Source organism: Apostichopus japonicus, chromosome 20 (genome assembly GCF_037975245.1).
Source record: "Apostichopus japonicus isolate 1M-3 chromosome 20, ASM3797524v1, whole genome shotgun sequence".
NCBI lineage: Eukaryota > Metazoa > Echinodermata > Holothuroidea > Aspidochirotida > Stichopodidae > Apostichopus > Apostichopus japonicus.
In genome coordinates this window covers 2244294-2257408 of record NC_092580.1, presented here as the reverse complement: position 1 = coordinate 2257408, position 13115 = coordinate 2244294, and the positions used below count along the sequence as shown (strand labels likewise).

The following is a 13115-nucleotide window of genomic DNA, read 5'->3' as shown; positions in this document are numbered from 1 at the left end:
ACTTATTTTACATTATATAGACCTATCCATATACATTGAATCACCTGATAGGTCTATAGACCTATCCATATACATTTCATCACCTAATAGCTCTATAGACCTATCCATATAGCCTACATTTATCCACCTGATTGGTCTAAAGACCTATCCATATACATTGAATCACCTAATAGGTCTATAGACCTATCCATATACATGTAATCACCTGATTGGTCTATAGACCTATCCATATATATTTAATCACCTGATAGGTCAATAGACCTATCCATATACATTTAATCACCTGGTGGGTCTATGGACCTATCCATATATATTTAATCACCTGGTGGGTCTATAGACCTATCCATATACATGTAATCACCTGATTGGTCTATAGACCTAGCCATATATATTTAATCACCTGATAGGTCAATAGACCTATCCATATACATTTAATCACCTGGTGGGTCTATAGACCTATCCATATACATGTAATCACCTGATTGGTCTATAGACCTAGCCATATATATTTAATCACCTGATAGGTCAATAGACCTATCCATATACATTTAATCACCTGGTGGGTCTATAGACCTATCCATATACATGTAATCACCTGATTGGTCTATAGACCTATCCATATATATTTAATCACCTGATAGGTCAATAGACCTATCCATATACATTGAATCACCTGATAGGTCTATAGACCTAGCCATATATATTTAATCACCTGATAGGTCAATAGACCAATCCATATACATTTAATCACCTGGTAGGTCTATAGACCTATCCATATACATGTAATCACCTGATTGGTCTATAGACCTATCCATATATATTTAATCACCTGATAGGTCAATAGACCTATCCATATACATTTCATCACCTAATAGCTCTATAGACCTATCCATATAGCCTACATTTATCCACCTGATTGGTCTAAAGACCTATCCATATACATTGAATCACCTAATAGGTCTATAGACCTATCCATATACATGTAATCACCTGATTGGTCTATAGACCTATCCATATATATTTAATCACCTGATAGGTCAATAGACCTATCCATAAACATTGAATCACCTGATAGGTCTATGGACCTATCCATATATATTTAATCACCTGATAGGTCTATAGACCTATCCATATACATGTAACCACCTAATTGGTCTATAGACCTATTCATATCACCTGATAGGTCTATGGACCTATCCATATACATTGAATCACCTGATAGGTCAATAGACCTATCCATATACCTGTAATTACCTGATAGGTCTATAGACCTATCCATATATATTGGTCTGGTTTTCTCTACTCTAATACCGACGACCATCTTCTCCAGATCTATAATTGTAGATATATTTGGATTTTGTTGCGTCTGTTTACCGAGCACGTCTAGCATTCATCTTCGATTCATTTCGACATTTCACGTCACAGAGCCAACACCACTTTATATTGTATTATTTGTACCATCTGTATGATTAACAACAGTGTTTCACAGGGTCACAAATCTAGCGACCGTATATTGATGGCCAATGACATCTTTTACGACCCCTCCTACTCTTGTTGGTAAATGCTATAGGAGTTTACCGCCCTTGCCTCCTTCGTTCCTTAGGCTATCATTTACAGACACGGGTCAATGTAGTGTATAAACTGTCCATCATAGTTTATTACGCTTCCCTTAATCACTCACAGAGGTTTTCCCCATTATCTTCCTTACAAATTGATTTGCAGCGGTTGCCAGAAATGTTATTACAGCTTCATATAGTTGTGAGCCGTTTTGTTTGAAGCAAATTTTAATCCCAATGCTTGTCAGTAATGTCGCGCACTTTTAACCGTTCAAGTTAACCAAACAAATAATTATTCACGCGCTTTAGTCTTCCGTCAGCAGCTTGCACATTTGATTAATACATTTGACAGTTTAGTGAATAAGGCATCTGGCATTCTTGTGATATTGTCTACTTCCCACTCATTAGAAACTACAGCATACATGCAAACCGTTATATTTTATTTACCTAATTATGTGAACCAATTATGAAATTCATGATGCACACCGAGCACGAGTTGTTCTCGCTCTTGTATAAAAGTTGTACACAAACAAAACTTCGGGTAGAAAAATACTGTCATCAAATATTGTTTTTATTTCCAAAATTAAACCATGCATAATGTTGTTTTGTTGTGTCTTTTATGAACATAGGTGTTAAAATTATTCTCTCTGTTAGATATCTCACTGTCTCTCTCCCTCTTTCCGTTGAAATGAAAGTAGTACAAAGAGGCAGTAATAACGATTATTTACGTGAATAGAAGGTAATTTTATTAGCCAGACATATTATGGCATTAAAATATAGGCTAATATTCGAGACATGACAACATTCTGCTATTTTATAACGAACAGGAGGAGAAAAGGGAGTGGTGTGGGGTTGGGTTGGGGGGGGGGGGGTCATCATCATAATCATCATCATCGTCGTCATCGATGTTATTATTATTATCGTCGTCATCGTCATCGTCGTCGTCGTCATCGTTGTTGTTGTTGTTATGATTATGATTATCATCATTATCATTATGATTATCATTATTATTATTATATCATTATGATGCGTTGCCACAAACTGCCTGCTTCAGAACTTGCAATGAAGTCGTCCACTGTGTAGGTTTCTTGATTTTTTTTCTCTGTATTACAGTATTAAGGCAGTTTGTTTCTGACATCTCTACAGTATATTCTTATAAAGTTAATTCCATTTATCAGCTAGTCTCTCATCTACACAGAAATGATACACTTGCAATAGCTGGTTACCATCCAGACCCAAGTTCATTATCGGTTGTTCATTTCTATATCTGTCATTCCATTCCAAATACAAACATGTCAATATTTAATTTTAAAACTAATCCAATTTGTTTGTTCATGTTTAGTCAGTGGTAGTTCTCTCTGCCTGCTGTACAGTGTAACTCACTCAATTACATTCTAATGGTGGCGAAGTTTACGTGTGGAATTTGATCCAGAAAGAAGATAATCCAATTTAGCAAGACAAAACTGTTATTTGTGACGTCACTCACAGGGATAGATTCCTCGTGGATACGCTTGATTCGTGAAATTCTCAATTCGAAAACGAAATTGTTGTTTCTCGATACGAAAAAAATCTACGACAATTGTAACCAGAAAAAAAAACAGATGTAGAGGGAAAAAAATCTGACTTCAAACAGAACTGTCAGTTGGGAACAAAACAGTATGTATGTGTTCATAAGCAAATAATTAGTCTGTGTTGATTTATTTTGGGTTTTTTGAAAAGGCGGCGGGGTGGGTGTGGGGGTTGGGGGGGTGCGTGCGCTATTAAGTAGCCCTTAAATCTTATCCTTGCTGTAGAATCCATCTTAACAACAGAAGCCAATGCAATCGCGATGTATTGTTTGTAACAAGCATTGGTTTTTATTGTGTTTTTTTTTTTTGCATGGCGCCATGACACCTCTTTGATGTCTGCAACTTTACATGCCATATATATTGTGTTGTCGTAGATAAGGGTGTAACCGATCAAATTAGTCTTACAAAAACACTTGCTTTAGCAAAACTATCATACATATTTCAAGACTGAAATTAGATGAGGGAAATAAACGAAATTCTCATTAATCACTTACAAACAAAGAAATAAATTATACTGTGCTAGTAAAATTGTAGCACAGTACATACTACTGCAATGAGTGGATTTTCTTATATGCACATACCGACACCAAATATCACAGTTAAACTATTGTTGTACTATATATACTCTGGACTCGGTCTGTGTATCTGCTCACGGTTTAATGCACAACACCAAAGAGTTTATTGATTTATGCCATCTCTGTTATTTCATATGTATGCACAATATTATGATGGAAATGTTATCATTCCTCGCAAATTAATTAAGGTTGGGATTTAATCCTGTAAATATTAATATTGTTATAGATGGTGTCAAAGTGTATACTCAATGTGATATCTCTAACCAGTGTGTTTATATTACGTCACTGTATTTCACGGACCATTGACGTACGCAATGGAATGTAACCCATACATTATACCATGGAGCTATCTGTTTATAGCTCCATGATTATACGAAGCATGAGACAGACTAAATTAACATGAAGCAAATTTTCCTATTAAGTAAATCGTTACGATCAGGCTTTATCGATTAACTGACCTGCTCAGGTTTTGTAGAGTAACTGACTTACTCACTGAGGCTTTGTCGAATAACCGATCTACTCAGGGTTTGTCGAATAACCGACCTGCTTAAGCTTTGTAAAGTAACCGAACTTTTCAGATTTGTAGAGTAACTTTGCATACTAAGTCTTTGTTGAGTATGCCAGCTGCTAATGCTTTCTCAAATACCTGACCTCCACGCTTTGTCGAGTAACTGACTTGCTTAGTCGATTAACCGACCTACCCAGACTTTGTCCAGTAACCGACCTGCTTTGGTTTTGCACAGTAACTGCTCTGCTCAGTCTTTGTCGAGAAACTCGACAGTGTCGCCTTATTGAGTTTACATAAAGTTATATGTAGCCCAGATGTTAATAATACGGCTCAAGTGAAGTCATGACTGAAGCCAAAAAGTGCATTGAAAAGTTGTCCTAACTTCTCACAATGGCTACATATAATAAACATCACGTTGGTACACTTAAGCCCATAAACCAGTTTAATTTCTAGCAAAGAACTACTGTAAACAGCCCCCACCCCTCTCCAGACGAATATAAATATATATTAAAAATCTGTTCGCAATATCACACGTTTCTTTATGGGTTGTTTTCTTCGGTTGTATATTGATATAACCGTCACGTGATCAGCTTTAACACCAATACATCAGTTAGTACATAACAATCATTCGCTACAAAAACTAAAAAATAGAGTCGAATACAGCAATTGATATGAGGTAAAGTCCCTCTCCCTTCCCTATTGCAAGTAACAAATTTCCAAGAGGTATAGTACCGTCCTCCATATTACAAAACATAAGCCTATAGATATACAGTAGACCACAGTGAGGGTGACTGACAGGTCATGCGCATCATAATAACACGTACCACTGTACCATTGAAAATGACAGAGGTGTTAGGTACAGACACCAATAAAATTGTTTGCAGGGACGATGGAATGCATATATATATATATATATATTTATATGTTAGTTATGGCTTATGTATGTACATAAGTCTTGAAGGTACTTAAAAGTGAACCAAGTCTAAAGTGTGATTGGCCGAAACTCAGCTCAGAGCATATTTGTATGTTAAGAAGAAATGATAAAGCTGTAAAGTGAAATATTTATGGTTTCAATATGACAACAATAAAAGGATTCCACATGTCATATAGTGCACGCAAAAGGGTCCAATGTACACATTAAATAGTTTCGTTATTTTGTATATATACGCAATGGGTAAATGTCAAGTTTAATTATTACAGGATCAAATGACACTATACCCTTATGCCGATAGTGTTAAGTTACATTCACGTGAAGTTCATGTCTAAACTTCTATAGGGTATATTCTTGTAGATATCGTTTAACCGTGTAGATCTACTATAACCGGCAAACTCTGCCTGGAAAGTGACCCCAAGCGTAGATTCACATAGTTTTTTTTTAGCTACTACAAAATATCACAACAAAGATTCCGTCGTGTTTTATCAGAAGGAAGTTATGTGAGTTGTTCTTGAAGAGTGAGAAATACCTAAAGAGTCACGGCCAATATACGTCTATAAGCAGAATCGAAAAGTATAGGCGTTTCATATTTTCGCTCGCCGACAATTAAGCACGAAGGACGGATTCTTTTTAAGATCAATGACGTATGACGAAATTCAAATGTTTTTGAATGAGGGATTCTGTAGTTGAAGGTAAGGGGCTTTACACCTCTCGAAGTATACTATTCAGAGGTACACTTTACACATGTACATTCCGATCAGAATGATATTAGTGACTTCAAAAAGTAGTGACCTTTTGTACGATATATCTATTGCTGCATGATCTTTAAAAAGATATAAATAAAAAATAAAATTTTGCGATTGTTAGGCAACATATTTGGCATAGTTTAGTAAGAAACTATTTCAAGACTAGCTTGTCACCCACCCTAATACTTTACGCCTACTGCATGTTATAGCAGGCTGTTTATGTGTGATATAGGTTTATTATGTACCACCAGCCGTGAAGGAGACTCGGTGTAACAATCGCTATAGGATGTACCAACCTCTTCACTTTTTGCTAGCAATGGACTCTTATCTCACCAACTTCACGTGATTAGAATTTGTGAGTAAGAACAACGAATATTTCAGGTATTTCTATCAATTTTTCGTAATTTCATGATAGCCCAACCCTTTTAGCGGTAATGTTTTGAAGGGTCGATTCAAGCAACAACAACAAAACGAAATAAAGGAAAATGCAAGGAAAGGACTTTGGGTGAAATATCAAGTCGGTTTGAAGCTTGTAATAGATTGGAAATATAGAAAATGACCATTCTGGCCTCAATTGATTGTTATGAAATTTGTACCCACTTTGACCACAAACTCTACAAGGTCCACCTTCCCACTATTGAAAGATACAATAATATATCCGATAATTTTGTCCATTCTGCGGCAAATAATTATCATACTTTCGGTGCCATGATAATGATGTTAAATTATATCAATCTTTATTTAAATATTAAGCACTTATTTCATCATCCATTGGATTAGAAGAAAAACAAAAACCTCATTGGTTTCACGATAAATTTGTATTATTGATTAAAGTGCTGATACATTGTAATTAACAGCTTCAGGGTGACGGTTTTACAGAAGCTAATCAGACATTATAGTGTGACTAAGAAGGTAATACTATAATTAAACAGTTTGAACTCCTCATTTTTTTTCTTTTTCTCAAGTATTTTACATGAATACATGAAATCTGTATTGAATTGAACCAAGCCTTCTTATCATCAAGATACTTTGCTGATGTTTATACAATTAGGATACATGGAAAGTTAAATTCGTAACGTAGTAGGCTTGATAAATTGTTAAGTTATGTTATCCCTCATAACATGATTAAGTCCAGTTAACTGAAATTGACTTATCATTTGTCTATTTCACACAAGACGAGGCGGTTGTTTACATGTTTTTAGCTGTTGGGTCCTCACCGCTCTTAATCATTCATTTCAGGCCCATTGTTGGGAAGATTGAATTCGAGGGGGACCAACAATTTAAGGAGCGGGTACCAAACATTTAAGGAGGGGCACATAAATATTGATATCCTGTAATTTGTGAATATATTTGAAACAATATATATATATTTGCTGTGTCTCTCTCATATGATCGCCGTATCCTGATCAATTTCCCATTTAGTTTATTACAACTTTATGCTTAGTCAAACATCTTGTTACAGCTTTCCTCATTAAAGTAATTCATCCTCCGTATATTGACGCCATCCCTACTCCTCTCCCAGGCACAATGTTAAAATCTCTCCATCCGAAGGCTACATATATATCACACAGACTCCGTTCAGTGAAGCAGGCCTATACAGAAATCCTATAAATCAGTCACTGCTAGTGTAGAATCGTGAAGAAAACTACAGAAAAAATGGAAATTAAGTGTTCCAATATCGGCGAACAGGTTCTGATGCGTGGGTGTGAGTGTGCGTGTGTATGCTGGTGTGCTACCATTATATAACATCAAATACTTAAGAAGAAACAAGACCCATCCCCCTCGCCCCCCCCCCCCCCAAAAAAAATCATTAGATTATCTTTCTTCGACTATGTATCGGAACCTGAGTTCGGTTTAACTCTCTCCATTTCATATCTTTAATAAGCATGATTTGTACATATCTCAGTTTTTTTATAATCTGATTCATCTAATGATTCATTTACAATTATGAAACTATCCAGTCAAAGTGAACAGTTTGCATGGTTCCCATGTAGTTTCTGATCTATTGTTATGTACGACCTTGGTTTAATTCTATTGTAAAACAGATGTGTAGGCTACAAAACAGCACATGTGTATATGTCGATATGGCTTTGTTTTATTTAGGTCATTTACAGAGAGGACCATTGCTTAAAGTTTCATTCTTGTAAAAGGGTGATCTATGCGTCTCATACAGGTGATCAGAATGTGAGCTGCATTGAGCTGCATATTTCATTCAATTAATATGGTGTTGATTATATCATCCAAACCATTATATAGTTTACCGAATAAATCAACGAATCCAACATACCATGCATGGGCATAGTAACGATGGGTGCTGTATGTATGTATATATATATATAGAGATATATATATATATAGATATATATATATATATATATATATATATATATATATATATATATATATATATATATATATATGCTTCATTCCGCTTTGGCTTCAATATACTTACCACTCTACACAGAATACTAATCTATTGATATCTCCGGAGTCATTACATTATGAAGGGATATGTATCGATACATATTCCTACATAATGTGAAGATTCAACAAATAATAATAGATTAGTATTCTGTGTAGAGTGATGCTTCAAAACATATCCCTTCATAAGATGATGATTCCACACGTATCAATAGATTAGTGCCCCTTAAATATCACCTCTTTGTTTTTCGTCAGACTTTCGCTTATACTAAATACAACTTCCTTTGTACTGACTCTTCGATACCTATTAGGTTCCACAATCCTCTATAGAAACCGAAAATCATTGAGTTAGTATATTATTCTCTCTTTTTCTTTTGCAGAAACGGTGTCAGAAGATAATCCTGAATTTGACTCCACTCCCACCACTGAAGAGGACGGAAGTAGCAAGGAGTTAGAGTTAACGAATCACCAATCAGAAAACGGAATGGTTGGGGACAGCAAACGCACTTCGTCCGTTTCTTCGCCAAACTCTGTGAGTAGCAGCAGCGGTAGCAGTAACCGCATCTTAAAATTCGACGGATTCCATTTATTTTTGAGTGATGAGGAGGATAAGAAGGAGGACTCCATGAGTTATAAAGATTATGACGTCACAGGACCGAGTCATGACAACCCTTATCCGTGGACCAACGTCAAGGCAGTCCAATGTGACATCAAGAACACCTCGTCCTCACAGGCCATGCAGACGGACATCTCTCAAGATGACGTCACTGTTTGTGCACAGTGTAACAAGAAATTAAACGGCGAGAAGGGTAATTCGTGGAAGAAACTTTTCTCCTCGTCGAGAAAGGAGAGTGTGCCTGCGAGGTCTCACAGCATAGACCCCAAAGAATATAGTAAACCACACGTCTCCAAGTCAGGGGGAAGACATGGGCGGGCTAGGAGTCAACCGACATTGGCAACTCCGTATGTAGAGGATGACATCCCAGAACAGACAGAAGTCAATTACCCGATAGATAGAGGAATTGATCAAGGTTTCATATTATCCGACAACATTGTGCCTTCACCATTGGTAAGATTGTGTGCCCTAAGTGGTCTTTGCATATATTTAAAGCTTCTCTGGACATCAAATGCACACATACACACACCTACACCCATGGCTGTGCTTTACATTCAGACTGAGGACCCCATTGTTTTTTTTTTTCCATTATTTCCAATCCACATACCCTAACCTTAAAGGATTAGTCCAGGTGTCACAAATGTTTATCTTATATGAAAGAGGACAATAAAAGAAACCCAATAGTGAAGAAATTATATAAATATCTTTTTCCGTTTAGGAGATATTCAAGTTTAAAGTTCTATCTGATTGTATAGAAACTGCTGAAATCAGACTAGCTGTGACGTCATATCCTCACATTCCTGAAAAATCTTTGTTATGTTATTAAAATATTTTGTAAGATTTTATGACTTACAACCAAAAGATACGTCAGGAGATCTCATATGTGTCAAGGGAATTATTTGAGATTTAACATCTGAAGAATGTTTGATTATCGAGATACATTTATGAACAATCTGTCTAGCTGATCATATTTAGTCATTCTGAACTCGATTTTTCATGTTTAACTTGGATTAACTGTCATCGCCCCCCCCCCCCCCCCCAATTAACCAACCAAGAGCAAACATATATACCAATACATCGTGACTACATAGCTATTTTCAACGGTTAGCTTGTCAAGTTACCTAGAGACTATTCGACAGTGTATGAAGCAACAAACCAGTAATCACCACTAATCCACCAAAGCGCCAGTGTCTTTGCTTTCAATCAACTGAAGGCATTCACCTTGTTTTGGGGGTTTTGTTTTTTTCTTCGAATCTTTTAATTCCGTTTGCTATCACAGTCTGAAGGAACGTCCATTAGTGCATTTTAAGAAGCCTATTTAAGTGCTAACTGGTGCACGAAGATTTGACAGTGTTACGCAGATTACACAATCTCTTTCATCTGTCTAGCTTAAGATGAAGTAAATCTCGTGTAATGTAACAACATATATTAGCTTGCTTGCATGGTGTGGGCTTTTTTCCTCTCTCTTTTTGACTAGCAAAGCTCCCTCGCATTGCATCTATTCAAGCTGTATGTAACACCTTTGATATTTCCTGTAGCTGGTGGTTTGCAAGAAGCTAGTTTAATCCTAATACATTACTATTTTTTACCTATTCTATAAATTTTCAAAAGAGAATTTTACCCTACTGGACCTTCAGCAAGAGGGTTCTGTGGATACTAATACCATATCCGATACAATTAGTGTCACAAATCAATCAAATGTCAAATGTATTACTTTTTGCCATCTATCGATGAACATCCTTGGAAAAAGGGTGATACTGGACCAACTATTTGGAGGAGGGATCAAAAGTGAGGAAGGAGGGGGGGGGGGCGGGACATGTGGTTTAGTATGATGCCATCAAGGTGACATATCGGATCATATTCCAAGAAAAAAATATGATTAGCCTGTAAAGAATGTCACTGAGCTTGGGAGACGTCTGATGAATATTCATAAAATGCTATAATTACCAGATCAACAGACGAATCAGCATCGAGAAGAGGCCCACTGTTATTCTGACGTCACACCCTGACGATGATGCGTCTGAAATATCTTCAATCAGGAGTTTATCTCTGGATGGTAAGTTTCCTAACATATATCGTTATAGCCAAGACTTACAGCATAATGTACCCTTTCATAAACCACTTTCAATGGTGAACGTTTGAATGCAATGTGTGATGACGTTTTCATATTGATTTGGTTAGGCCTATATATCATATTGTCATGTATATTGTTGAATGGAACCTGTGTGATTCTTAGGTATACTAAACTGTTCGACTGGTGTTACTGGCACAAAGACTGGTTTATGTATACGAAGCACCAGCAAGCCAACATGGAAGTGATCATCACATAATATATAACCGGGGTTATTGCTCTAAGTTAAAAAACCATTTAATTCCTCCCCCCCCCCCATCCCCCTTTCAAATTTGTTTGATATTTTTTTATCTGTCTCTTTGTTTGGATTATATAAAATTGTTATTAATTAGAAGCAATATAATGATAATAAGAGTCGTATAGTGTAGCGTGCTTAAAGACTCACTGTAAGTGATAAACAATCACATAATTGACTATAATCTGAAAGTATAAACATAGCATTGATTCACATGAAAGTAGAGCTTATTGAATATTCATATGGTGGAAATACAGTACACAGAACCTATAATTGGATTCAATTGTACTGTTATACTTCCACGCACAAAATTGAGATAATTTTCCACAAATTTCTCAGAAATAAGACCTCTGAGGTGAAGCAAAGTCTCCGAAGCTCCTTTTTTTTTGAGGGGGGGGGGGGGGGTTGGATACGACGAAACAAACAAAGAACTTGCGTTTGGTTTAAGGCGTATCACCTGACTCTTTTTATAATTGCATATCGACAACTAAAACCAATCAAAATGAATCGATTTTTCTTTCTTTTTTGTGTGTAAATGTATAACAATCGAGTGCTCCATACCTTATTTCATATAATTTACCTCACACGATATGAAACCATGTTTGTGTATGCTTATAACTTTCCCGAATCTACGTTTCCAAATACCAATGTTATATATGTGAACATAATGATAGTCCTGCTGGTCGTGGTTTCTGGGGTTGAAAATCGCATTTCGTTTGTTCCAATCAGCATGGTTTGATTGGCAGTTTCATAGGTGCCAATCTTAATTGTTGTAGGTGTTAGGCCTAATTAATAACTTAGTTTTACGTGTTTAAGATTTCGGTCGTATTAGGTCAATTACTTATCGTACATATATTGCATCAAACGTTAGTTACCTCTATTGCGTTTGGCTGGGGTTTGTATTAAACAACTCCGGGCTATCAGCTAAAGAATGTGTTTGCAGAGAAATAAATCCCCAAAAATATGAGAATAAATATTCATTCAGAAAAGTAGTAAGTAATTAAGATTCATTGAAATATTGAATCAAGAAAAAATAATTATTTGCGCAGTGCTAATTAATTTGATATTTCATAATTAATTTTTACAAACAATGAAGTCTATTGTTTTCTTTTGTTCTTCTTCTTTTAACTATAGAATCACAGGAGTCTCTCGCCAGTGGAGTGAGTGCCAGTTCTCTTGATGTCCCAATTCCTAATTTGCGAATTAAAGCACCTCTACATCCGAATAAAACGGTTACTGCACTCTTTCCTTTTCTATGCTACCCTATAAGTTTCTATCTCTGTTTCTTGCTAGATTTACGCACAAAACCTTAACCAATTAAAGCTCAATACTATAATTTCCTAACATAAAAAATGGCGGCCTAGTATACACAATAAGGTGACGGGGTCATTAATAATTTAAGCAAATGGCGGTGGTGTTAACAAGCTTGCAGCGAATAATTGTTTTTTTATTAGAAATTTACTATTATTCTGTTGAGAAACTGCATTCTCTTGTATAGGCCTACAACTCTATAGTATGTTCATATCACACAATTTGATTGATTGTGTGTGTTTATATATATATATATATATATATATATATATATATATATATATATATACATATATATATATGTGCGTGTAATGATGAATATGAACGCACATTTGACTAGTTGAACTATGTCGGACAGTGTTACTTGGACAATGAAAAAATGTTTTTTCCAGGGTACAACAGTACCGTATATCGCCTATAGTTGTATACAGTCACACCTATTTATTTATTCCACATTCTCAATCATGTGGAAAGGATTTTTTATCTGCTAATGTTAACATGGATAGGCCAACCT

At 35.8% G+C, this 13115-nt stretch overlaps 1 protein-coding gene across 12 annotated transcripts in view; it reads left to right on the top strand.

Moving 5' to 3' along the window:
• LOC139960817 (pleckstrin homology domain-containing family G member 7-like) overlaps positions 1-13115 on the top strand; it is a 142364-nt gene that overhangs the window by 103989 nt on the left and 25260 nt on the right. For 10 of the 12 annotated variants that reach the window (XM_071959397.1, XM_071959387.1, XM_071959396.1 and 7 more), the window contains exons 2-4: positions 8689-9377; positions 10875-10980; positions 12425-12522. In XM_071959397.1, the coding sequence (XP_071815498.1) occupies positions 8793-9377; positions 10875-10980; positions 12425-12522 (789 nt within the window). In that variant the 5' untranslated portion in view covers positions 8689-8792. Of the gene's footprint in view, positions 1-5400; positions 5834-8688; positions 9378-10874; positions 10981-12424; positions 12523-13115 lie in introns of those variants that run through there. The other 2 variants (XM_071959390.1, XM_071959391.1) reach the window with 2 other exon arrangements.